This window comes from Lampris incognitus, chromosome 17 (assembly GCF_029633865.1).
Source record: "Lampris incognitus isolate fLamInc1 chromosome 17, fLamInc1.hap2, whole genome shotgun sequence".
NCBI lineage: Eukaryota > Metazoa > Chordata > Actinopteri > Lampriformes > Lampridae > Lampris > Lampris incognitus.
Window position 1 is genome coordinate 17,016,141 of NC_079227.1, and position 26,419 is coordinate 17,042,559.

The following is a 26,419-nucleotide window of genomic DNA, read 5'->3' on the forward strand; positions in this document are numbered from 1 at the left end:
TTTGAGCCTTTTCCGCTGGACTGCTTTACAGAGTAAAAAAGTCAAAGGGTGTATATTATCTAATAGGCCTCAAATCAACCTTTATACAAGTCTTCTGAGGCATGTAACCCATGCTGTTATTATTTATATATTATATATATTTATTGCCAACATGGCCTAAACTAGTTGCTTTGTGAGATATATTTGAGTTTGTGTTTTTTTGTTTATTTGTTTTTTCTTCTGACACTCATCATGCTGAGCATCAGCTTGCACAGTGACAGCATAGTTGCACTCGCCTTGTTCTTTTAATCCTAAGTTTTTGAGCTTTGCTCTAAACAGTAGAATATGTTTCCTGTCTATCAGAATGTTTTTGCTGAAGACTTTGGTTGCGCGTATGATGAGGCTTTACATACCCTGATGTGGCAGTTTCTTACCAGACTTGAGAAGTTCCTTCCTCTTCAAACTCTCCAACAGGTTGGCAACAGACACATAAAACACCAGAAAGACATTCAGTTGTCATTGATAAGTATTTAATTAACCTACGAGTCCGATCTTGCATATTAAGGAGCTGCATTCTTCAGCCTTAAAGCCCTGGTCATTATTTTCATCCTTTCTTCAGGTAGTGTCCATGCTTGGTGATGTTTCCTCTCTTCTGACGGAGTACATGGACTCCATGTCTGACTGTCAGGAGCTCAAAACCCTGCTGCAGTATCAAAAAGAACTCAGTCAGCTGGAGGATAATGGTAAGCCTTTCAAGATAACCAATCATCATCAATAAATTAATCAATCATTAATAATCAGTCTAGACTAATTGAGAAATCAAGGATTTTTTTTAATATGTTTTTACCCCCCCCCCTTTTTTTTTTCAAACTGATTGCTGATCAGACTGTCCCTTCGATGGCACCTGCATTATGTCAGCACTTAACATCTCTTCTTTGGGTAAAACAATGGTGGCCTCAGAAAAGGTGCAATCAGAAGTTTGTGCCTTGCATGAAAGGTTTTCGTGTACGTCAGAAGTGGAGACTGAATCGGCAGCTGTAGTGCATACAAGAGAGACGAAAACGAAGACAGCTGTGGTTAACAGCGGAGAGATTAAAGTCAGAGGATGTGATGTACTAACTGGAGGAGAGCGAATGTTGGACCCTTTGGCTGTAGAAATGACAAATAATGTAGAAGATGCAGATATTCTTCCAAATGAATTTGAGGACAAGTCTTGTTTTAAAAAAGACTGCAGAGTCCTGCTTGAGAGACTGGAGACAAGGTCTTCACCGTCGAGACCCGTGAGACGAAATAGGGGCCTGAAGATGAAAATGATTCTGATGCAGGAGAAAAGAGGACTTCGTAAAAAAAACCCTGCCTGCAAAATTGCATCCCCATTGCAAGCAGCAGCCTTGGAGTCGAGCAACATAACTAATACATCCCCATCCAGCAAGTCCATTCTACCAGGCATTGAAACTAAACCAGCGAGTGGGTCTCCTCTTCTGGTGTCTAATGATGAGGACTCAGTCAGTTCGTACAAGGACCCTTCTTATATCGCTCCTACAGAGTTCAGTGAGGATGAGTCCTTTTCCAACAGTTCAGATGAGGAGCCTTGTGAGATGGGGCCCAGCGATAATAATGACGTATCGGTCTCTGAAATGCAATGCAATTCCAATGTCAAACTTGCGAGAAAACCCCACTATGTAACACAGAGGGGCCGATGTTGCATTTGCAAGGAGCATGTGAAGGGTGGCATAATGGACCACATGAAGGTGCACTTTCCGGACGGTGAGTACACTTGTCCCCGATGTGACACAAAGTTCACCATCTTGTCCTCCCTGAAGTTGCATTTAAGAAGAACTTGCTACGACCAGCAGCAGGTGGATCCAGGGGAGGCAGGGGAGGCCAAGAGTCTTTTCAAGTGCAATGAATGTGAAAAAGCCTTCAGGTACAAACTATCACTGGATGAGCACAAACGGACCCATAATGAGCTCTATTGTGAGGTGTGCAGAAAGGTGTTACAGGATTCGGAAACATTAGAGAGGCATAAGGCTTCTCACACCCTGTTCAAGTGTACCCTGTGCGAGGAGAACTTCCGACTTTACAAGCCCTTGGCAAGGCACTATGAAAACATACACAAGCTCAGCAGACCATACAAATGCAACCATTGTCCAAAGAGTTTCTCCAAGCTGCGCTTTTTCATATGGCACGAGTGGAGGCATACGGGTCAGCTGCCATTCCAGTGTTGGCACTGTTCTCAGAGATTCAAAACCGACGCAGATCTGGTTTCTCATCTGAGGGTGCACACACGGGAGAAACCGTTCCTCTGTGCCGACTGTGGCAAGGCATTCTCCTCTCGCTCCAACCTGAGGCGCCACTTGAACTTCGTCCACAGCCAGGCCCAGAACGAGAGGCGGTTTTCTTGCTCCCAGTGTGAGAAGTCCTTCAAGGAGAAGGGAGCCCTGAAGAAACATGAGAAAACCAAACACTTGCATGAGTTGTTCTTTCACCCATGCCTATATTGTGGGAAGCTTTTCTCCTCATCGGCGATGGGCAGACATAAACTGATCCACACAGGAGAGAAACCTTTCAAATGTAAAGTGCCCGAATGTGACAAGTACTTCAGGTCAACTACAGAAGTGAAAAGGCACATCATGCAACATCACAGCTCAGAACGGCCATTCAAGTGCGAAGTCTGCGAGAAGGGTTTTGTAAGAGCCTGTCTACTGACAACACACATGCAAGTACACTCAGGAGAGAAACCATATGTTTGCTCCATATGTGGCAAAGCCTTTCCACAGCTCTACAGCATGAAAAGGCACAAAAAGCTTGTGCATACATTCGTAGCATAGTAGCCGTGCCATCAAAGAAGACCAAAGCTGTTAGAATGTGCCAGAGATTTGGGGGCGCCCCGGTGGCTCCCCTGGTAGAGCGCGTCCCCCATAAGGCTGAGTCCTTACCACAGCGGCCTGGGTTCGAATCCCTCGAGGCCCCTTGCTGCATGTCATCCCCTCTCTCTCCCCCCTGCATTTCCTGTCTCTCTCCCTCTCTCTCTCTCTTGACTATCACTATCATATAAAGGCAGTAATTGCCAATAGAAAATTGCCAGAGATTTGAAAGCTGCTGTCATAATCTACAGCTGGAGTTAACACCACATGCAAGCTAGCACCATGCTTGACCACTCAACAAACTGCTCGGCTTTATGTTTACAACCGGGCTGAGACTAGAGCAAAGACCTTTTGTCTTTTTTTCAGTGTGTGCTTCTTATGTCCCATAATGCATTGTACATGGTCTTCTCTCTGTTTTATGTCGTATGCATTAAGTGTTAAGATTGATGAGAGGAAAATATTATTCTCATAAAAGGCAGTTAATATTGGGCCGTATGTCTGATTGTTTCTGCTCAATAAATAATGTCAAATTGTCAATGTCAAGTGTTTTCTTACTATTTACAGTTGAGTTAAAACAAAGGCCACCATCCGCCACCATCAACATGGTCAAAATATGTAAGCTAGTAAAATAATAGATGTTTTGTTTAGTTAAGAATTAATATATTGGCACAGTGGCGCAGTGGTTAGTGCAGTCACCTCGCAGCAAGAAGGTCCTGGGTTCGAGTCCAGGGGTTGCCCAATCTTGGGCGTCGTCCTTGGTTGTCCTCTGTGTGGAGTTTGTATGTTCTCCCTGTGTCTGCGTGGGTTTCCTCCGGGTGCTCCGGTTTCCTCCCACAGTCCAAAGACATGTAGGTCAGGTGAATCGGCGATACTAAATTGTCCTTAGGTGTGAATGTGTGTGTGTGTGTGTGTGTGTGTGTGTGTGTGTTGGTGGTGGGTGGGGGGGGCCTGTGATGGCCTGGCGGCCTGTCCAGGGTGTCTCCCCGCCTGCTGCCCAATGACTGCTGGGATAGGCTTCAGCATTCCACGACCCCGGTTGGGATAAGCGGCTTGGATAATGGATGGATGAATTAATATGTGTATAATTATGCTGGACTTCGGCAAACTAAATAAAATGGGCTGTAAATAAACTCCCCGAGAGAATGTTTTCATGGTTCAAGTGGCCAAATTGACTCAAAAATTTGCATTGTGAGACTCCAGATTTACAGTTAAGCATTCTTTAAAGGGCAAAACAGGAAGGGAGGACTTTGCTATTCCTTGGCCCGCTGTAAATTAAGTTTTAACCAGTTATATATTTGGCTTTTAATTGTTAAGATTTTAAAAAAAACGCACAATGACAATAGTTAAGCTAACATCCGGCCTTCATACAACCTGTTGCCCTTAAAATTGCTTTACATTAAACTCAATTCCAGATTGCATCACCTCAGGAAAACTATAATAGTGAAACAAAAGTAAATGTACCAGGGTAATTTTGAGATGATTAAGGAGAAAACTTTTAATATTATGTAATTAATATTACATCTTTGTGCCCCATTCTCTTCTGCTTTTTGTTTTTGTTGTCAGTAATATAACCTGTGAAGGTCTACCAGTTTCTAAAGCCCCCATCTTCTATTTACTGACTTACCTATTTTTCTTTCTTCTCTAAATCCGAAACCCGACTTCCAGCACTTTCCTGTTTCACTCCAGGGACGAAGTATACCCTTTTACACAGCACATCCCGGCTTGTAGGTGGGGCTAGGGGTGGGTGATTGGGATAAGATTGTGAATGTCAAGTTCCTATATCATTTTTATATCATGTAAATCTGACATATATCATGCACTTGTTTTAAAAAACTTTGTGTAAGTACTGCTTGTTGTTTAAAAGCCAATAAAATATATTTGAAGAAAAAAACATTACATCTTTGTTCTTCCTCCTTAATTTTAACATTTAACTGGACAAACATCTTTAATTTTTCATTTCTTAAAAGTTGTAATAGGTGGGGCATGGTGGCGCAGTGGTTAGCATGATCGCCTCACAGCAAGAAGGTCCTGGGTTCGAGACCCGGGGTAGTCCGACCTTGGGGGGGGTCATCCCGGGTCGTCCTCTGTGTGGAGTTTGCATGTTCTCCCCGTGTCTGTGTGGGTTTCCTCTGGGTGCTCCGGTTTCCTCCCACAGTCCAAAAACATGTAGGGCAGGTGAATCGGCCGTACTAAAATTGTCCCTAGGTGTGAATGTGTTGGCCCTATGATGGACTGGCAGCCTGTGCAGGGTGTCTCCCTGCGTGCCGCCCAATGACTGCTGGGATAGGCTCCAGCATCCCCACGACCCCGATTGGGACAAGTGGCTTGGATAATGGATGGCTGGATGGATGTAATAGGTGGTTGTTCTGACTGTATTTCCATGTAGCTCAAATATATGATAGGAATCAGAATTTGATAAAAGAAAAAAACAAATGTGAGGCAACAAACTAAGTATGAGCTTGTATGGATGGTAGTGGAGTGCTTTAAGAATTTTAACATTGGAAAATGTTGAGATTCCCAGTAATTGCTTTCATAAGTAAGCCAACTCGTGCACACACACACCTATACCCCTGCTGCTCACTCACACACACACACACACACACACACACACACACACACACACACACACTCTGTCAAATGGCCCACACCACAGAAAAGGTGAGAATAAATCCTCCAAACAGGCATTGTCTACCAGGTTATTGCCTCGAGGCTAGTAGACCGACACAAACCACATCCACCCTGGGCAATAAGACCAACAGACGAGTTATTAGTATCATATGTATTAGACATATGCAATGAGATTTGGGGTGTGGAGTTTTGAGGTTTGACCAAAAATAAGCACTGGAAACACTGATTTCTGATCTGCTCCCTTTTTACAAGGCAGTTGACTGGCCAACACACCTGCTATGCGAGCATATGGTAAGCAATCCAGTCAACAAACATGTGTACGTCGGCATAGACACCGGGCTTGTTCTTCTTGCCACAGCCGTCGCCCCAGCTCACCACACCGCTGACGTAGTGGGTTCCATTACGCTCGCACACCAGAGGGCCACCCGAATCCCCCTGCAGCCAGACAGGTTGTAAAAGGTTACACATATTTCCTCTATATATAATTCAAACGGTGCTTTATCACCTATGTCTAAGTTTGGTTTTGAAATTGCCGAGGAAATAAGTCACACGGCTCACGTCCCATGATCCAATCACATGCACATCTGTTCACATGGACTCGCACGTGGACTGCGTTTGCGTAAAACTTTTGTTTTGTAAATGGGTTATGTCTTTATATGATGAGCATCAATTTCCAAAGATGCAAGGTTGGGTTCTTTCTCCTTTTTTTGGATCCCCCCCCTTTTCTCCCCAATTGTATCCGGCCAATTACGCTACTCCACTGTTCCACCCCCTCTGCTGATCCGGGGAGGGCTGCAGACTACCCCATGCCTCCTCCGATCCATGTGGAGTCGCCAGCTGCTTCTTTTCACCTGACAGTGAGGAGTTTCACCAGGGGGACGTAGCATGTGGGAGGATCATGCTACCCACTCAACCACCCCCCCGACCAGGCACCCTGACCAAGGTGCTAGCGCAGCGACCAGGACACATACCCACATCCGGCTTCCCACCTGCAGACATGGCCAATTGTGTCTGTAGGGACACCCGACCAAGCCGGAGGTAACACGGGGATTCGAACCGGTGATCCCCATGTTGGTAGGCAACAGAGTAGACTGCTACGATATGCGGACGCCTGTTTGCATAATAATTTTGTTTCATAAATGGGTGATGTCATTATATGATGAGCATCAATTTTCAAAGATGCAGCGTCGGGTTATTTCTTTTTTAATAATGCATCAATGCAACATTTAGAGGATGATGATTTCTCAAGAAACAAACTAGCTGACTCATTTTCTTTTTACTCACTATACAACGCTATTTAGATTGTGTGCTCCAGCCTATGTGAAATTGGCATGAAGCTAAGCCTTTCAACTTCTGCTTCACTTCATTGAATGCAAGCAAAGCTTTGCATCCTGGTGTCAGAAAATGTGCCCAAAACACAGATTTGGGGGATCAGATGATCAAACTTTAAATGCTTCGTTTACCAGTTTGTGTCAGTATGTAGGAATGTGGTTTATAATACCCAATAACGGTACGAGGAGTGTGCTGTGAGGTCCTCCCAGGAGATGGAATTCGAACCTTGCGACCTTTGACCCTTTCGGGTAAATAGGGGACGATCCCACTCAGGAAACAACCCCTTTTATAAGATTTGAAAATGACCTTTTACAAGGTACGGCAGTTGATGGGTCAGTTCTCGACAAAGGCCAACAACACAGCTAATTAAAAGTCTCATCTAAAAACACTTGTCTTGCACTTGAAGTCAAGTCAAAATTTATCAAAGCCCAATATAACAAAAGTATTTTTTTAAAAGTAATAAATAAATAAATAAATAAATAAAGTAAAAGTATTGCATTTCACTTTTTTGATTTGGAGGATAAAAAGAAAATGAGTAATTCTAAAAAAAAATGTAAATAATTCAAGATTCATGATTTCCTTCACTGTCAACCTGGGAATAGTTATTTAGAGTTGTGTCTCAGGTCAGGGTGTTGTTTTTCGTTTTTTCAGGGGGAGAGTTTGAACATTATAGTGCAAAATTAATGTGTAAGAGTGCTCCTCTTTTATTATCCAAAAATACAGCAAGGGGAATTCTTTTACTATGTTCAAGGCTCAGCGTTTTCGGTTCTTACCGACTTTCACCGAAAAACACCCAGATTATTTAAAAGCAGCAGATGGGTTTAAACTGATTTTCACCCGGATTTTATGTTTCCACGGATCCAGAAGTTGTTCCTGTTCGTGTGAGGTTATGTAACAGAGTCCTCTTGTGGCAAAATTCGGCACGCTGGATGGCTTTGAAAACTAAAAACTGAAAACGCTGAGCCTTGACTATGTTCAGCTGATCTTCTTAGCGTGGTCACCAGTGTCACTCGTTTGAATATAGTATTTATTGCAAGCCACAGCTTGCAAGTAGTCGGAAAAATGCTGCCAGTTAGTAATGTTGGCACTTTGCCCAAGCAACAAGGCTGACATAAACCTATCCATGAGTAAATCTATGCTTTGGCCGAATATATACACATGCACTTGCACTCTTGCAAACACACACACACACAGACTCTCTCTCACTCATTCACTCACACACACACACACACACACACACACACACACGCACACACACACACACACACACACACACACACACACACACACTCACACACACACACACACACACACACACACCTGGCAGGAGTCAACTCCTCCTTTCATTTTGCCTGCACAGAACATGCTGTCGTCCAGGGACTTTCCGTAGACATTGGGAGCGCTGCAGCGGTCCTTGGAGATCAGAAGAACACGAGCGTCCATCAGCTTGTTGGACCCGTACTTCTCTGCAGGACGGAGAAAAGAAGAGAGAGAGGACACAAAGCGAGGGACAGTCTTTGCAGAGAATGCATCAGTAGTTTTGTGAATCATACATAAGGGAGCGCGTTTCAAGATTTGACAGATTCGAATGAAACTGATCATATTTTCTGCTTAAGGAAGAAAAGAAAACTCATGGCTTCTGCTATTTTTTTTCCAGGTTATGTGAATGATGTTCGAATAGATATTTACTTTCAACATGAAAGCGCGGGAACATCTGTGCTTTTAAAAGCTTAATCCACGTGTTTAGATTCATTGAACTGATCTATCCCAGCATCATGTAGTCTGATGAACGGCTCTCTGGACCTGAGTGTTGTGATTGTGCTTTCCACTCTGCACACAAATTAGCAGCTACTTGTTTTGTGAAACTCTGATTTCATCGCTCTATAAAGTTTTTTTTTTAGATGTTTTCCCCTCCTTTTTCTCCCCAATTGTACCTGGCCAATTACCCCACTCTTCCGAGCCGTCCCGGTCACTGCTCCACCCCCTCTGCCGATCTGGGGAGGGCTGCAGACTGCCACATGCCTCCCCCGAAACATGTGGAGTCGCCAGCCGCTTCTTTTCACCTGACAATGGGGAGTTTCACCAGGGGGATGTAGCGCGTGGGAGGATCACGCTATTCCCCCCAGCCCCCCCCCGAACAGACGCCTCGACCGACCAGAGGAGGCGCTAGTGCAGCAACCAGGACACATACCCACATCTGGCTTCCCACCTGCAGACACGGCCAGTTGTGTCTGTAGGGACGCCCGACCAAGCCGGAGGTAACATGGGGATTCAAACAGGCAATCCCAGTGTTAGTAGGCAACAGAATAGACTGCCACGCCACCCAGATGCCCCCGCTCCATGAAGTTTGCTTTCAGAGTTATCAACTGTCCGTTATTTCCAAGTGGGAGGCCGGAAATGACATGCAAGTAGAAATATTGTGCCGATGTAAATGCGTGATATAGGCCTAGGCGAACTGGATGAATATCCACGAGCCGCCGAAGTGTTGAAACATTTTTCTTAATGGAGATTAAACGATTTGTCCGGCACATTAAGAATCAAAATGGCTGTTGCACGCACATTTCCAAGTCTGACACACCTCAAAAAACCCATCAACAGTTCAACCAAAAGTATGGACTTCAGTCATCTGGGGCACAGCCCGTCTTCATGATTGGGTTTTAAAAACACAGGGATGGGTTTTGCTGCCACTTATCCCAGTGATTCAGAGTGCTTGTTACATACACTGTGATTGCCATATTAAGTCAGCGTAGAGGAATTAGAAGTATACTGTACGTGTTTCAGTTGCGCCCCATCCTGAGATGACACACTCGGTGCCGTCCTGGAAGGGCCGCTGTGACAGACAGGCCGTCTTGACAAAGTGGGTCTCCTTGGCACAGTATGGTCTGTCCACGACTCTCAGCTGTAGCAAGGCTGCAAGGCACACACAATGCACACGGAGGATGGTACAGGGGTTTACATTAACGAAAGTATTTGAGTATATTGTAGCATTTGAATCATCATTTGACTCATTGGCCATTTACACTAAATTACACCAAATTACACTGAAGGTGTTTCCCTGCCTTCTGCCCAATGACTGCTGGGATAGGTCTCCAGCACCCCGTGACCCTGATTAGGATAAGCAGCTTGGAAAATGGACGGATGGATGGATTATTTTCTGGTTTGCCCCCCCCCTTTTCTCCCTAATTGTACTTGGCCAATTACCTTATTTTCCGAGCTGTCCTGGTCGTTGCTCAACCCCCTTTGATACATGTGGAGTTGCCAGCCGCTTCTTTTCACCTGACAGTGAGGAGTTTCACCAGGGGGATGTAGCATGTGGGCGGCTCACGCTATTCCCCCCAGCCCCCCCCCTGAACAGACGCCCCAACCGACCAGAGGAGGCGCTAGTGCAGCGACCAGGACAGATACCCACATTTGGCTTCCCACCTGCGGACATGACCAACTGTGTCTGTAGGGATGCCCAACCAAGCTGGAGGTAACACGGGGATTCGAAGCACGCCACCCGGACGCCCCTCTGGTTTGCTTTATAAGATGTTGCATTTTATAAGTGTGTTATACCTGCTTCTAACGGCTAAAATGGTATCATTGATTTTCATCTTTTTGTTGATGTTAGTGTGAGCCTTAAAGGGTCGTTTCTGTTATTCTCCAACTTGGAAGTACTTTCCCATCATCTGGCCAGTTAGTGGAACATGACATCAAACTACCGGCCAACAAACAGGAAGTGCATGAGGGTTATCTGCACATCTACTCACAATGGTGTAAAAGTGCTGACAGTGAAATAAGTTAGTTTATTTGTTTTGGATGCTCGTCCCAGTAGATTGGATTGGAGACCCCTGCAAGCAGTCAACTGGAATGGCCTGGAGAGGGGTATCAATTCAATAATGGTAAAAAGAAAAAAAATTGTTTTGGGAATTGATTGACCATCAAGGCATATGATGAGAAAATAATTGAAATTGCCCTTTAAGTTTATTTGTATTTTTCCCCCCAAATAGCATGTTAACCTGGTCTGATGTTTTACCAGTCACAGCTAAGCCACAGAAGACAAGTCATTCCAGTCGAATGTAATGCTGGGCATTGATGTAAGATGCTTTCTCTGGGGTAACATCACACGTTTTAATTGTTTCCTTTGTGGGACACTGACATGTACACGGTATCAGTTGTGTGTTGGAATCTGTGGGCCTCACCAATATCGCTGTGAAGAGAGAAGGGGGTCGCCTTGTAATCCTCGTGAACTATGGCGCGCTCTACTGGGATGACCTGATCGTGTTCTTCATCCTTCTCCAGATCCACTCCTCCAATCATCACTTGCATGTCCACTGAGCTTTTACTGGGCAGATAAAAATGTTCAACAGCTGAGAGACGCATGACATAAATTAAAAAAAATCCATTCATTTTGTTGTTTGCATTTGGCAATCCACGACTTCGCTGACAAAAAAAAAAACAATCAGAGTTTGGAGCTCACATGCAGTGGGCGGCAGTGAGCACCCAGCAGGACTCGATGAGGATGCCTCCACAGAGGTGGCTGAAGGGCTGGGAGGAGCCTTCGGGTCTTGTCTGCAGGGATACCTGCCATGGATGAGCCCCAGGAAGAGACTTCTTCCCTCCAAAGATCCTACCTGAGCGACGAGACTGGGGTCTTCCACACTGAGAAAACTGACCAGCGAGGATATCCGGCTTTGCTGGCGTGGTACCCGTCGGTGAAGTGGCTGAAGCTGGGACTGATGGAGATGAGGAATAAGCAAATGAAAGTCAGGGAGAGAAAGACCCCTGTGTGTGTGTGTGTGTGTGTGTGTGGGGGGGGGGGGTTGTCTTGCACCTGTAGAGCACGTCCTGATGTTACAATAGTCCCACTTCAGTTGGCCTCTTCTATTCACAAAGCACCAGGGTCTGATGTCTCCATCAGGGTTCCTTGATCATAAAGAGACAGACATCATATTGAAGACTGTCATTGCTGCAGGATCAAATCTTCTCGATTTATAAAAACACACAAACTTCTTGAGTAACTCATCCTCTAACATAGTGTTGCCCAACCCAGTCCTCAAAGCCCCCCTGTCCCACCGACCCCCCCCCAGTTTTTCTCCCAACTGTATTTGGCCAATTACCCCACTTTTCTGAGCCGTCCTGGTCGCTGCTCCACCCCCTCTGCTGATCCGGGGAGGGCTGCAGACTACCACATGCCTCCTCCGATACATGTGGAGTCGCCAGCCGCTTCTTTTCACCTGACAGTGAGGAGTTTCGCCAGGGGGACGCAGTGCGCGGGAGGATCACGCTATTCCCCCCCAGTCCCCCCTCCCTCCTGAACAGGCGCCCCGATCGACCAGAGGAGGCGCTAGTGCAGTGACCAGGACACATACCCACATCCGGCTTCCCACACGCAGACACAGCCAATTGTGTCTGTAGAGACGCCCGACCAAGCCGGAGGTAACACGGGGATTCGAACCGGCGACCCCCGTGTTGGTAGGCAACAGAATAGACCGCCACGCACTGTAATATGATATGTGTAAGTCGAAGCAGGCCTATGTATTCGGGATTACAGTGAAAATCTGCAGGACAGGGTACTTGAACGGATTGGGAAGAACTGCTCCAACACTTACAACACACAAACACACTCACACATATACAAAGTGCTAAACGTTTTCATGGGCTTTTTTTTCCTAGATGATGCAAAGCTAAACAACATCTTTCTTTGCTTTCCCACCTGCAATAATTGTGCGGTCCAATTCCATCAAAGCCTGCGTACTTTTTGTAGGGATCTTCCCCATTCTGGAGCATGAAATATGAGTTCCAGTCCAGACACGTCTCCCCCGCGTCTGTTACGCTAACAAAGCCGCGGTAAAACTCCCCGTCTTCCATATAGCAGTCGTTCGGGCCTGGAAACAGGTAAGGGGGGGATGGATTTTCAGATTTCCTTCTACCTTGTTTGTACCTGGTCTGAGAGGGTACGTATTCAAGGCTCAGCGTTTTCGGTTTTCACCGAAAAATACCCAAATTTTTAAACGGATTTTCACCCGGATTTTATGTTTCCACAGATCCAAAAGTTGTTCCTGTTCGTGTGAGGTTATGCAACAGTGTCCTCTTGTGGTGAAATTCGGCATGCTGGATGGCTTTGAAAAATAAAAACCGAAAACGCTGAGCCTTGCGTATGATATACTGGAGCGCACCCTGTGACACTTTTGTAGTTCAGACAGGTTGAAGGCAGATAATTGTATTTACCGACTTCACAGAGCGTCCCATTGTACCCAACTGGACAAACACACTTGAAGGAGGCGCGAGCAGGGCCTTTGACACAGGAGCCGCCATTCTGACAAGGGCTGGGCCTGCAGGGAGACGCTGGAAGCACGAAACATGGACATCAGAGTCTGCACTGCAATAAACACAGCTTACTAAAATATAATAGACCTTGTTGTGAGCAGTTTTATGTGGGAACTATTTTCTTAGACTGAACTACACCTACGTGAAACTACTCACAACAAGGTCTGTGGATTATCTTGAGTAACTGGGTCATGATTTCTGGAAAGAGACATTGCTGTTGAGTTTTGCAAATGTATTTCTTGGCGCTTTGAGCAGCACAAGCCGAGTGCCATCCAGTTCCATTGTATTCGAGAGAAAGCAGACATCTGCAAAACTCGGCAACTTGCACCAAAACGATATATATGGCTAAATAGCACCACAGGTAAGAGGAAATACATGCGTTTTTGGGGTTAGTGGTTAGGCTGGCTTTGTCTAATCACCTGGTTTCCAAGAGAATGTCTATGGGGACTCTCCCCACATGGGCTTCCAACCTGGCAACCCAAATAGTTGCGCTTCACGTGATATAACAGCTTATTACTGATTTATAATGCATTAATACATTAGTTACTAACCATTAATAAAGTAATTAGTAACCACTTATTAAACACTCTAGGAGGTAAGGTCTTTTAAATAAGGCCTTTTATGATTGTGTACCTGGCTAAATAAGGGGGATTTCCCTTGTTCTATTGATTATTTTATAGTAAGAAACCACATTAAAGGGGCTATTTCAGTATCTTGGCTTTAATGAATGCATAGTATGATGTTGTTGAGAGGTAGTTACACAAAGTAAAAAGACAAAGTAAATGTGTGTGTGTGTTTGTGTTTGTGTGTGTGTGTGTGTGCACGTTCCTCAATTTCTGCATTGAAACACACAGCCTCTAGGCCGTCTGAGTTAGTTCTCTTATTTGAAGGCCCCAACCCCAAAAGACTTTGCTCGCAGTCTGTCCTCAGTAAACTGTGTAGAAACCACATCACACTGATATCTACTGAGGCTGTTGAAAAATGGCAGTAAACACGCAGGGCATCCACTACCTTTCTATTTGCATTTGCCCGTCTTATCTACTTGGACTATTAGCTGTTCACATCGCTGAACGGCAGAGGTCGAATTCAGGGAGAAATTACACATAGCCCCTTGAGCAAACTCAAACACACTTATTCAAGATCTCTTAGAGCGAGTAGTCAGTGTTTATTTCTTTTTTCAGTGGGTGAGTCATCCAGTAAATTCGGTCAGCCACATGTCATATGAATCCAGAACAATAAAAGCAACTGACCTCTCCTGCAGTTAGGTGGTTTGTATGGTTCCTTGCACTTGCACTGGTAGAATGGTTCGGCAGATGTGAAAACACAGTCGCCACGCCCACATTTCACATTCTTGCAGACATCCTTTACTGAAGAAGAAATCACGCGACAGCTGAGAAAAAGATCTCTCTCAACTAAAATGTCATATTTATCAACCACAGGGTAAAGAGTCAAGTGGAAATCTGAGTTTGATATCTTCACGCATGCTCAATAATCCGGGTAAGAAAATGGCAGAACATTGAATAAGCTCATCTGGATACGTGTACTGACGGATACGTGTCTGTCGATAAAGGCTGTATCCAGATGAACTGATTCAATTTTTTACACAGACAGCTGAACAAGTTCATCTGGACACAACGTTTGTTGAATGATGAAACGCTGAATTACTCTACTTTCTGTGATCCGAGTTTGATACGACGTTCAAATTCCAACTAAAGTTGCAACCCGAGTATGAATGTGTATTGGAAAAGTAACACAAGGATCACAATCTGAGTTTAAGAGACAGGAATCGTGTCCAGGTCGGTATGCCAGTGTCCTCCACTGTACCTACAAAGATTTTAAAAACACATATTCTTCATATTCTTTGGGGGGGGGGGGTATTCCCATAGATCTTACTGCTAGGATAACTGTACTCTGACCTATATGGATGAACAGTAGAAGAAAGCCATACTTGTTTGACACTTCCTTCCTGAATAAGGCTCTGGGCACACACAGAGGAAACCCCCATCAGGAGCTGTATCACAAAGGCCTCCGTTGAGACACGGGTTTGGATCGCACTCATCTAAATGGAGAGACAATGCCAACAGTTCACATGGTTCAGACGTTTGATCTTTATGAGCACTTTGGTGTCACACTAAGTGCAAAGTTGGTGTAAAGCAGAGTTCATATAGAACCGGACCACATTTAGCAGTTCCATGTTCCAGACTAATATCAATCTAGAATTCATCATGGTTAACCGACAGCCTGGATAACCTCCTTGTAATGACCTCATGAACATTTAATATCTAACTTTCCCCCCCTTTTTCTCCCCAATTGTACTTGACCAATTACCCCACTCTTCTGAGCCGGCCCAGTCGCTGCTCCACCCCTCTGCCGATTCAGAGAGGGCTGCAGACTACCACATGCCTCCTCCGATACATGTGGAGTTGCCAGCCACTTCTTTTCACCTGACAGTGAGGAGTTCCACCAGGGGGACGTAGCGTGTGGGAGGTTCACGCTACCCCCCCCCCCCCCCAACAAGCGCCCCGACCGACCACAGGAGGAACTAGTGCAGCAACCAGGACACATACTCACATTCAGCTTCCCACCCACAGACATGGACAATTGTGTCTGTAGGGATGCTCGACCAAGCCGGAGGTAACACGGGGATTTGAACAGCAGATCCCCATGTTGGTAGGCAACGGAATAGACCGCCACGCCACCCAGACGCCCCATTTAATAATATATACATCATAATGCACTATGCAATGCAATAATAATGCACAATAATGCACAATGCAATAATACATAATAATATATACATTAATAATGCACATTTAGGTTGCAGTTGTGATGTTTTGCTGCTGTTGCATATATTGTTTATAGTTGTATTTTACATGTATGGTCGTTCAAACCTTTACCTTTGGAAACTATCCCTCCTGACTGAGGTCAGAGAGAAATCCTCAGAAGTCACTAACCTGTGAACTCTACGAAGTCATACAGCCAGTCATCCTGTGCAAAGTCAACATCTTCTGCTGGTTTTTCAGTAGCAAAATCATACGTGTAATAGTAATCTGGCGGGAAGAAGAAAACAATGACAACAATGAGAACAGAGGGTTGAAGTTAAGCTCTTATTTTGCCAAACATTCAAATGCAAAGCTATCTTTTGGGGTTTGTTTTTACCGTAAGCATCACTCGGTTCTGAAATGCCCTATAACAAAAGCAACATTAGCGATCAGTTTGCAGCATTTTAATCAGAAAACTCATCATAAATATGGTAGCTAGAGAAATCCCTCTGTGGCAAGGCCTACATATAAAATCCAGTGATTCAAGTAAATTCTTTATGAGACAGTACAAGCCTGTTGCATGCCATAAGCAATTATCAGCTGTGTTTCTTTTAACAAAACATATATAAAACAGAGCCAGTATTATAAGACGGTAAAAGCGGCTCACGGGTGCGAGTCAAAATCGAAATCAAAAAGATGTAAATGTAGCAACGCTGGACGTTAAGACGTTTTTCGTTGTTGGATTCTCATGCAGTTTACATACTTACATAGTACTCCTGTCCAAAGGCAGCGAGGACACACAGACTTACGAGTATGGCTACAGAAGAAACCATGGTGGTGTAGACTGGGACCACCCTGACACACAACCACTTTAAGTCTACACTGTACTGTTTGGTCATATAGCCATCCTAATTTATCCCCTTCAAAAAAAAAAGTCAACCAACATGTTAATCATTAGTGCCAAAGATTGATTTAGCAAGAAGTAGCTGATTGAATTCTTCTTTCCTCTTGCCCCTTGACCCCATTTTTGAAGTCAACAAAATGAGTGAAGCAGTATACAGCTTGTAGACCTAGGAAAAACAAAAAACAACAACAATATATTCCACAATATAACGGTATACCATGCTACTCTGTTGTCTCGTGTAATGACCAGCTAGGTTTTCTCACTATAGTCCTAAAAACTGTCCCCGTGACCATACGCTGTCAGAAAATCAATTGCAGTTATACATTCACAACCATTTTTTACTAAGTAAACTGAGGTTTGTCAATACGGAGCAGGTAACTTGCTGTGCAAACTCAGACATTGGTGCATGACCCTCCCTCACTCATCTGAGACATGAATATTCTAGATGGCAGTTGAAATAAAAATCATAGTTTTGGTCAAAATGTGCCATTGTGTACACATTGTGCAGTGCAACATACCCAAGTACGGTTCAGTCAATTTAAAATGTGGTTTACTACCATTATCCTTAGCCTGACTGGACTTGGATGGACTGAAATGCTGCAACGTACCCTTCAGACAAGAAAATGTTGAAAATATTTGTGCTTATTCTTCTTTTTTTTTTATGTTGCCCCCCTATTTCTCCCAATTGTATCTGGCCAATTACCCCGCTCTTCTGAGCTGTCCCAGTCGCTGCTGCACCCCCTCTGCCGATCCAGGGAGGGCTGTAGACTACTGCGTCTCCTCCGATACATGTGGCACCACCAACCGCTTCTTTTCACCTGACAGTGAGGAGTTTCACCGGGGGGGACGTAGTGTAAGGAAGGAGCACACTATTCCGCCCAGTTCCCCTTCCCCACTGAACAGGTGTCCCAACCAACCAAAGGAGGCGCTAGTGCAGCAACCAGGCCACATACCCACATCTGGCTCCCCACCCTCACACACAGCCAATTTTGCTCGCAAGGGTGCCCGACCAAGCCCGAGGTAACACGGGGATTCGATCCGGTGATCCCCGTATTGGCAGGCAACGGAATAGACCGCCATGCCACCCGGATGCCCTGTACTTATTCTAACAATGAATAAGTGGAAAAGTCAAGCACACTGTTTTCCTTTTTTTTTTCTAAAATGATTGAATAGAGCGTCACTTTGTGGTCTTTTGCTTTAAAACGCAATACCAAAACTATACATAAACTATAAACTGCAACAACACATAGCCAGCCAGCTTTACCCCAACACAACAGAGGATGAATTCATATACATCAAAAACAGAAATACAAGGATAATTTTTTCAGTTGAGCGTTTTTTTTTTAATTATTCAAACAGTGATCACTTTATGAGTGCAGAAATACATTCACAATATACAGCATTATATGTAATGTAAATGGGAAGAGTAAGAGATCGGTCAGATGCGAAGCTCTGACCACATGCTCACAATCTCCGTTGCCCCTTTAGGTGACTTCCTTTTACAGGTCAAACTGGTCCTCACCTGCTTACATAAATGTCAATCCAGTTAAAAGGTTTTGCATTCAAGTTACTGACAAGAAGCCCACTATGAGTGCTTGCAAATGAAGCCCTGGAAGTCATCTGCCATCCTCATTGTCGACTATGGGAATGCTGTAGTTGAGGTTTTACTTTTCCGATGAGAAGACCAAGTCCTGTGGACCATATCAAGTTCATGCAACACTCCAAACCGAAACCGTTTGAATGGCCCCAAAGCCACTTCAAACTACAAAATGTAGTGTCTCACTCCTGGATTACTGTGTAGAAGGTAAACTCATTCAGGTTTTTTTTAAAAAAAATTTAACGTCCATTCGTCCCTGGTGCAATAAACCACATGCGTAAAAACCTCTTGTAGTTTTCAGGGGGCTGAACCAAAAGCACTGACATTTCCATCACAAATCCCAATGTGCTATCCTTTAACACAATTCTCTTCATACAATACAAATCCACTCTTTTCACACCTGGAGGATATGGTTAACTCCTGTGAAAACTCATGGGCATGTCACAGGAAACAAGCGGAATTAAAATACTGAGGCTCCCACAGTCAGTAAAAAGAGTTAAAAAAAAAGTCTATAAATATAAGCATATAACGCTTAATTTCAGAGTAGCAGTCAGCAGCACTAGTTTGTCCCAAAACAGGAGCTTCTTCTCACCATAAAACTCCATAGCATCTTAAGTCACTAGGCGTCCAGCTGCATGTATCTTTATTTTTGTTGTTGTTGTGTATTTTGTTCTTGTTCGTCTGCAGATTGTACGTTTGATTGCGTGCTCTCTGTTCTCACAGTGTAGGCATTCTCACAGGAGGAGGGAGGCAATGTCCACAGTGGTTTGCGATGTACCGACTGGTGATTAAGACTTGCTCATGTGTACTCAGATTTGCGGATGTAGTTGGAAGGCACATAGCCTCGGCGACCACCTGCCTCCCCCAGCCACCATTCGCTGTTGCCGTTCATGTCCTGAAACTCCAGTATGCGGATCTGCTGATTGGCGGAGATGCTCAGTTCATTGGCACACCGGGCACTGAAGGAGTAAACGGCGTAGTAAATCTGGAAAAGAAATCCGGTTTCCGATTAAAATCATACATTTTATTAAACGTCATGATTTAAAAAATGTACAAGGTCTGCGCATTTAAAGGGAAACAATCACTATTTTCAACTCCCCCTCCAATTGTACTTGGTCAATTACCCCACCCTTCTGAGCCATCCCAGCCGCTGCTCCACCCCCTCTGCCGATCCGGGGAGGGCTGCAGACCACCACACGTCTCCTCCGATACATGTGGAGTTGCCATCCGCCTCTCTTCACCAGAATGTGAGCAGTTTCACCAGGGGGACGTAGCGAACAGGTGCTCCAACCAACCAGAGGAGGTGCTAGTGCAGCTACCAGGACACATACTCACGTCTGACTTCCCACCCGCAGACACGGCCAATTGTGTCTGTAGGGGCTCCCGACCAAGCCGGAGGTAACACAGCGATTCGAACCGGTGATCCCCGTGTTGGTAGGCAACAGAATAGACTGCCACGCTACACACATGTTGTAAGGACATCACTTCATTTGCAGCCATAATTCTGAGCAGTCTTCTGTGTGTCTCCGAAACACTGTCAAAATTATGTGGGAAAAGTGTCCGCCAGAGACATCATGATGTTTCTCATGTTTAAGAAAATACAAATAACAACGCTACATAAATAGAGCTGAACATAGCTTTGTTATTCCCCTTTCTTATACAACGCAGCCTTACACAAGGCAAACCAGGAAACAGGTTTTCACATTTACGGATTCTCTAGCAGTTGCAAGTGTTTCAGAGACACACAGAAGACTGCTCAGTATTAATGGCTGCTAATGAAGTACAAGCCCTATAACAAATATTGAGATAATGTTGAAAAATCATGATTGTTTCACTTCAGTATAAAAAAATAGATGTCACAATGCAGCTTCGAAATGTGAAAATACATCACGGAGTAGGGTGTCAAACGATCTCACCTGATGACCATCTAATTCCCTCTCAGGCTCTGCTTCCTGCTCCGGTTCAATGTACTCATCTCGGGGGTGGGGAGATTTCCGTTGGCCACCATTATGTCCATTTCGCCTCTGGTAGGAGGCGTAAGCTGTATCTAGTTGACCATACCTCTGTGAGCCATTGTTTCTGTGCGAAGAACAAGAGTCCGTTTCTGATGAGTCCGAGATGTCCTTGTGGCTGGTTGGGTTTGCATGGCTCCTGTCAAACGGCTCTTTGTGACTGTTGGGATGTCGGTAGGAGGGCTCTGTGTCTCTGTGGTTTGGGGAATTTCGGTATGTTTGTTCCAAGAAGTCCCTGTGATTTGAGGGATTTCTGGGTGAGGAGTTGACTGGGTTGCTCTGGCTGGTGGTGGAGTTGGGGGTAGGGGCATCTCTCTGGTGGCTCCTGCGGGAGGAGGCAGAGTCCAAGGAAGGGTGTGGTGAGGACTGGCTTGGGGTCTGGTTTGTGGAAAAGCTAACTGTGGCCATTTCCTGGTTGAAGGTCAGAGTGCTGTTGCTGTTTTGGCGGGAGAAGACGGGAGATGAACCACCGTAGCCTGACTCATTGGATGACTGGCTCTCAATGGACACATCCGATTGGCTCCTCCGTGGGTTGTAAGGCTTGAGGAAAGAGCTGTACACAAAGCCCTTGGTGACTGCAAAAAAAAGAAGAAATATACCAGATCTCTTATTCAATAGTGTTAATGAACGTCCTTTTATTTTCAGACATTTTTGCACTTACCCCTTTTTGATCCAGAAGTAAACTTAGAAGCACAACTTGCTTAACTGCTGTTTGATTGCCTGACAACTTGACTAACTGACCGTTACAATATAGCTGCTATGAGGAGTTTTGGATTTTTGATGACTCTGAGCACCCCTGTGGAAAAAGCGGTGGTGTTTTGCAGAAGAACAACTACATTTTGCATAAGCATTACCACTTGACCCAAAAATCTACATTTATCCTCTTTGAAGAAAATGAGTGAGAGATGTAGTGGTGTTTTGGAAGAACAGGTTATTGCGAGATATACAGCTATGAGGTCATGTATCTCTAATTGTGGTTATGAATCCCATCTGTGTGCTGTAAATTATTTCACGGGGAAGCTGACATGAAGACAAACGTTTGAATCATTATGTAATAAAATCTAATCTTCAAGCTGAGGGTCTCATTTGCTTGTCAGTCATATAGAGGTATCAAAATTAAACTCAGACTGTGGGAACAATACTCGTAACCTTTGGTCTGATTGCAATTGGCCAATTATTGATGTGCTTCAGAATTCTTTAACACTACATCGCCAATTCAAACACAGAATTAGTTTGTCTATCAGGTCCAAGAGTAGAGAGTGCCTACCTCCGGTATCAATTAGCCAGCGATTGGGGCTACCCATGGGGTCTTGCTGCTTGATGACGCCTACAATGTCCCCCTCGAGCAATGAAACGTCCAGGTCCTGGGTCGCATTGAAGTTCCTTTCAGCTTGGTAAAGTTTCTCTGGGCCAAAGCGAGCCAGAAGCCCAGCACGCTGCTCATCCGTCTGCAGGACGGAATTGGGCTGAAAAAGGTAAAAGGACATATCTGAGTGCTGAAACATGTTCATTACTTGGAGTCTTTGCAATGAAAAAAAAAGGTTTAAGGTGATGACTATGAGATAGAGGCAGGACTTGAAATTGACTCACAGGTGCTTGAAGCTGCTTCTTTGAGGTCGGCTTCTCGACGGTCTTCTTCTCAAAGGGTTTCCGTGTGGAGGTGGAAGGAGGCAGGTTCTCAGGACAGAAGCTGAAGCTCTGGAGAAGCTGGAGGACTCGATTGTACTCGTCTTGGAACAAAGCTATCAGGTTCCCCTCTGTGCCGCCAATACTAGGAAACTACAGACAGAGCCAAGACAAGTGGAGAGTTGCTGAGTTTATGATACAATGATGCAGATGGGGGGGGGGGGGGGCAGCCCAATTGTCACATTAGGAATTACAGATGTCACTTCAAAAAAAAAAAAAAATCCTGTTTGATATTTGGAACAGAGAAGTTGGCGAGTTCAAATTTATATTTGAATTTACATGTCAAAAATGTCTCAAATTTCAAGGCATATCCTTTCACCAATAATTAGTTTTCCATTTGTATGTTGAAATGGGTGTCAGGGCATGAGTAGAGACAGTAGTTTTCAAAATCATTTATTCTTCTGAAACGCTCATTATTTATTCTGGATGATTGGGCTCATTGTTGTTGCCCTCCATTTCATAAAACACTACCAATCGTGTTTCTAATTTTATAGCGTATTCCCATCTAAATTTGGTGATTTGAGTTTTAGTAACTCTTGCTAAAATTTCAGCTTTCAGCAATCCCTCATTATTTATTGAGTTTATATCCAATTCATTTGTTCATTTTTGGAACACTTGTCCATCCATCCATTATCCAAGTTGGGGTTGTGGGTTACTGGAGCCTATCCCAGCAGTCCTCGGGGCGGCAAGCGGGGAGACACCTTGGACAGGCCACCAGTCCATCACAGGGCTGACACATTCACACCTAGAGACAATTTAGTATGACCGATCACACAGAGGACGACCTTGGATGAACCCCCAAGGTTGGACAACCCCAGGGTTCGAAACAAGGACCTTGTTGCTGTGAGGCAACCGTGCTAACCACTGTAACGCCCTTTGGAACACTTGTTTCAAATTTAATTTCATTATTTGAATTTAAGCTGACAGGCCTATTCAGAATTAGATTAAACTGTCTAAAACAGGTATACAATAATAATTTGGATTCTGCGTTTGCTGGCAGATTGTTCGTTCATTCACATGCAAGTGCGGCTCAGTGACTAGTTTCATACATCTTCTGCATTCTAAAACATCCCCATTAAGCAAACACATGTGTGGACACAAGTACACACAAACAAACCAACCTGTAGGAGGGGCTTCAGCTCCCCCAGCGTCAACTTCATAAAGTCCTTCTGGGATTGTGCGAAGGACCTCACACAGCCGGTAAACAGCTCCTCTGCTGCTGTGTGGAACTTGGGAAGCTCGTCCAAGAGCTGGGCGTTAAGTGCCTCGTAGTTGTTACGTGCCACCTGCAGTTCGTCTTGGACACGACGGTCCTTAAGCCTCTCGGCTCGCTCCTTGCAATTGTCATAGTCCAGCAGCTTGTCGAAGCGCTTTTGAATGAGCTTGTGAGGTCCAGCAAACATAAGCAGGAGCTGTGTCAGAGGATTGATGACCAAGGCCTCTGTACGTTCCTTCTGCTCAGCAGAGGGTGACGGTGGGGCAAGTGAGAAAGAACAATTAAAAAAAAGCATAAAAACTATTTGATTTGAGCAGGAAGCAAATTGCCCATACATTAAAGAAACTTATGTCTGCTACTACTACTTTCAGCTTCTCCCGTTAGGGGTCGCCACAGCAGATCATCCGTTTCCATTTCTTCGAAAAATTAAAGAAAATTATGTAACGTGTTATATTTAAGTATTTTACTTTTATATTGTTTTGTTATATTCAAGAATTTTACTTTTATATTGTCTTTACTCACTAAAATCTTTGATGTTTTGATGTTTCTTGGTTTTCCATGTTCTGTTTTGTGAGGATAGTGTCTGTTTTACATCACTATTCTGGCCTAAGAATGTTAATACCTAAAAATAGCTATATATGTTCCTTTTGGTGGTATCTTCACCTTCAAACTGTCATACACAATATATCACAGAAAGTTGAATCAGTTCATCTGGACACAACGTTTATTGAGAGAAACGTTTCATCACTCATCTAAGTGACCTCTTCAGTCTCAACTGACTGCAGGTGTCCCCACTCTTATAAACCATACTGTGGTATAACGACCGAAACCGATGATTGGATTCATATGCAAATTGCCGTGGGCATTAACTAGAGTTTTAATGGCCATATGTACTATTCACAGAGGATTGGGGAATGGTTGCAATCACAGCATTGTAAGATGGTGGCAGAAGTACTCTTAGCCCCCCCCCCCCCCCCCGGCTCAGGGATGGTCGTTCCGTCTTTACATAGATGGCCTCTTTGACTCCCTGTTCAAACCAGTGTTCCTCCCTATCAAGGATGTGCACGTGCATGTGCACATCCTCAAACGAGTGGCCACTGGTCTAATGATGAAACGTTTCTCTCAATCAACGTTGTGTCCAGATGAACTTATTCAACGTTCTGTCATTTCCTTACCTGGATTATTGAGCACGCACAAAGACATACACAATACAATTAGCATAAACTAAAATGGAAGAAAAGAGCTTACAAATTGTGTGAACTGCTTGTCACTGATGGAGCGGTGGGCTCTCTGGAAGCGCTCGGGGTCCAGGAAACTTCGCTCGGTGTAGATGTCACAGAAACTGATGGCTGCCAGCACCTTCACAGATGCTGATTCCTACACAACACAGACCCCCCCCCCCACTATGAGTTTTACAAAACTTAACTTATGAGGGGTATCAACATTTGAATGTATGTTTGATGTAGGTATGTTTTAATGCATAAAGCTCCTCCTTGAGTACTTTCCTCCCCGTTTGTTTCATGAACTGTCTTTTTACCATTTACCATACCATGCCACTGACTTTTTTAGTATTCAATATTCTCATAATGCCAATTTAGCCTCTTAACCTACTCGTTCCTTATATTTTCTTTTCTTGTATGTCTAAGAAATTGGATAGAAAAATAAATACTTCAAAAAGTCCCCATAAAATGTTAATGCACAGACTAATGGAAATAATTACTATACAAGAGAAACAATGTGAAACAACTGAGAATCTCATGGATCAATTCAAGTACAGTAATTAGAGTAGACAAAACCAATTACATTCCATCTCTGATAGTTTCAAACACGCTGATGAGTTTTTCCAAGTTTTCATTCTATCCTGGAGCTAAAATTTGCTGTCTGTTTAAAGTGACAAAAATGGGGAAGTGACTACTCGCTAATGTCATTCTTCGGCCGGGATTAAACTTGTTTTTGTTCTTTGAGCCCATACCTGTTGTCCGTAGGTTCTTTCACGAACCCCTTTGGCTTTTTTCAGCCTCCCAAAACCCCACAATGTGTGATGTCATATAAGCACACAAATACTCCTACCCGTATATGCTGCAGGTACAAGGATATGTCCCTGATGAAAGATTTGATCAGTCTCTCTTGCAGTCTGAACTTCTTTTCAGCCTCATCAAATGCCTCATCTTTGATCTGTGAAAGCAAAATGAAATGACATTAATATAAGAACAAGCATAATTTTCTTTATTTGTATTAATCAAATCCACTTGATTAATCTCAAACAAATGGAGTTCATTCCCTATTCCACAGTTCCTACAGACCAGATGTAATCTCCCGCCTTGGGTTAAAACACTAGCATGAAGCATGACTGCACCTGGGGTGAGATTCCTGTTAGGTGTTTGAGGTGGCTGCTGACTCGGTTGGATTTTTTGATGATGGAATGCATGCTGAGCTTGGAGATCTTGTCGATCAATGTGTCCTCATCCCCTTTCCTGTACTTCACCACTTTGGACAGTAGAGGGGAGACATCGGTCAAAAAAGCGCCCAAAGAAAAAGAAAGCCACTTTATTTTGTCATTGTGCAGGTTACAATGAAATTTGCCCTCTGCATTTAACCCATCCTATTGTATAGGAGCAGTGGGCAGCCGCAGCACCCAGGGACCAACTCCAGTTCTTCTTTCCATTGCCTTGCTCAGGGGCACAAATAGGAGTATTAATCCTAACATGCATGTCTTTTGATGGTGGGAAGAAACTGGACCACCCGGAGGAAACCCACACAGACACAGGGAGAACATGCAAACTCCACACAGAAAGGACCTGAGATGGCCTGGGGTTCGAACCCAGGACCTTGTTGCTGTGAAGCAACAGTGCTAACCACTGGACCACCGTGCCGCCCAAAACAACAAAAACAAGTCAAGACACTTGGATGTGCTGGCTAGAAAACAATTTAAGCCTATCCAAAGGAGTTGAATCAAGTGCAACTGGACTTGGTATATATCCGTGAAGACGTTTCGCCTCTCATCCAAGAGGCTTCCTCTGTTTGTGCCTTTCTGACTTGGTCTAGTCAGAAAGGCAGAGGAAGCCTCTTGGATGAGAGGCGAAACGTCTTCACGGATATATACCAAGTCCAGTTGCACTTGATTCAA

General features: G+C 44.4%; 3 protein-coding genes across 3 annotated transcripts in view; 1 reads left to right on the top strand and 2 right to left on the bottom strand.

The window, feature by feature from the left end:
* The first annotated feature begins 1,136 nt into the window (after positions 1 to 1,136).
* LOC130127118 (zinc finger protein ZFP2-like) lies at positions 1,137 to 3,330 on the top strand. Its single transcript, XM_056296692.1, has one exon. It carries the CDS (start codon positions 1,137 to 1,139, stop codon positions 2,808 to 2,810), a length of 1,674 nt encoding a protein of 557 aa, XP_056152667.1. The 3' UTR covers positions 2,811 to 3,330.
* A 1,943-nt stretch (positions 3,331 to 5,273) lies between these two features.
* On the bottom strand, positions 5,274 to 16,771 carry habp2 (hyaluronan binding protein 2). Its single transcript, XM_056297507.1, has 13 exons — positions 16,645 to 16,771; positions 16,275 to 16,302; positions 16,070 to 16,165; positions 15,064 to 15,174; positions 14,366 to 14,482; positions 13,017 to 13,133; positions 12,502 to 12,673; positions 11,620 to 11,711; positions 11,266 to 11,521; positions 10,988 to 11,130; positions 9,579 to 9,716; positions 8,127 to 8,272; positions 5,274 to 5,909 (listed from the first exon to the last, which is right to left on the bottom strand). Exons 1-13 carry the CDS (start codon positions 16,708 to 16,710, stop codon positions 5,751 to 5,753), a joined length of 1,641 nt encoding a protein of 546 aa, XP_056153482.1. The 5' UTR covers positions 16,711 to 16,771; the 3' UTR covers positions 5,274 to 5,750.
* Positions 16,772 to 18,109: 1,338 nt separating this feature from the next.
* Positions 18,110 to 26,419, bottom strand: part of dnmbp (dynamin binding protein) — a 55,826-nt gene continuing 47,516 nt past the window's right edge. The window contains exons 7-14 of the mRNA XM_056296693.1: positions 25,649 to 25,879; positions 25,363 to 25,467; positions 24,541 to 24,669; positions 23,198 to 23,530; positions 21,981 to 22,169; positions 21,658 to 21,856; positions 20,295 to 20,965; positions 18,110 to 19,363 (exon numbers count right to left, since the gene is read on the bottom strand). Of these exons, the coding sequence (XP_056152668.1) occupies positions 19,178 to 19,363; positions 20,295 to 20,965; positions 21,658 to 21,856; positions 21,981 to 22,169; positions 23,198 to 23,530; positions 24,541 to 24,669; positions 25,363 to 25,467; positions 25,649 to 25,879 (2,043 nt within the window). The 3' untranslated portion in view covers positions 18,110 to 19,177. The remainder of the gene's footprint in view (positions 19,364 to 20,294; positions 20,966 to 21,657; positions 21,857 to 21,980; positions 22,170 to 23,197; positions 23,531 to 24,540; positions 24,670 to 25,362; positions 25,468 to 25,648; positions 25,880 to 26,419) is intronic.

Coding starts and splice junctions, on each gene's coding strand:
- LOC130127118 (XM_056296692.1), top strand. CDS start 1,137: ATGACAAATAATGTAGAAGATGCAGATATTCTTCCAAATGAATTTGAG.
- habp2 (XM_056297507.1), bottom strand. CDS start 16,710: ATGGTTTCTTCTGTAGCCATACTCGTAAGTCTGTGTGTCCTCGCTGCC. Junction 11,712..12,501: donor GGACCGCACAATTATTGCAG/GTGGGAAAGCAA, acceptor TTTATGATCAAG/GAACCCTGATGGAGACATCA. Junction 11,131..11,265: donor CTCACTGCCGCCCACTGCAT/GTGAGCTCCAAA, acceptor TTATCTGCCCAG/TAAAAGCTCAGTGGACATGC.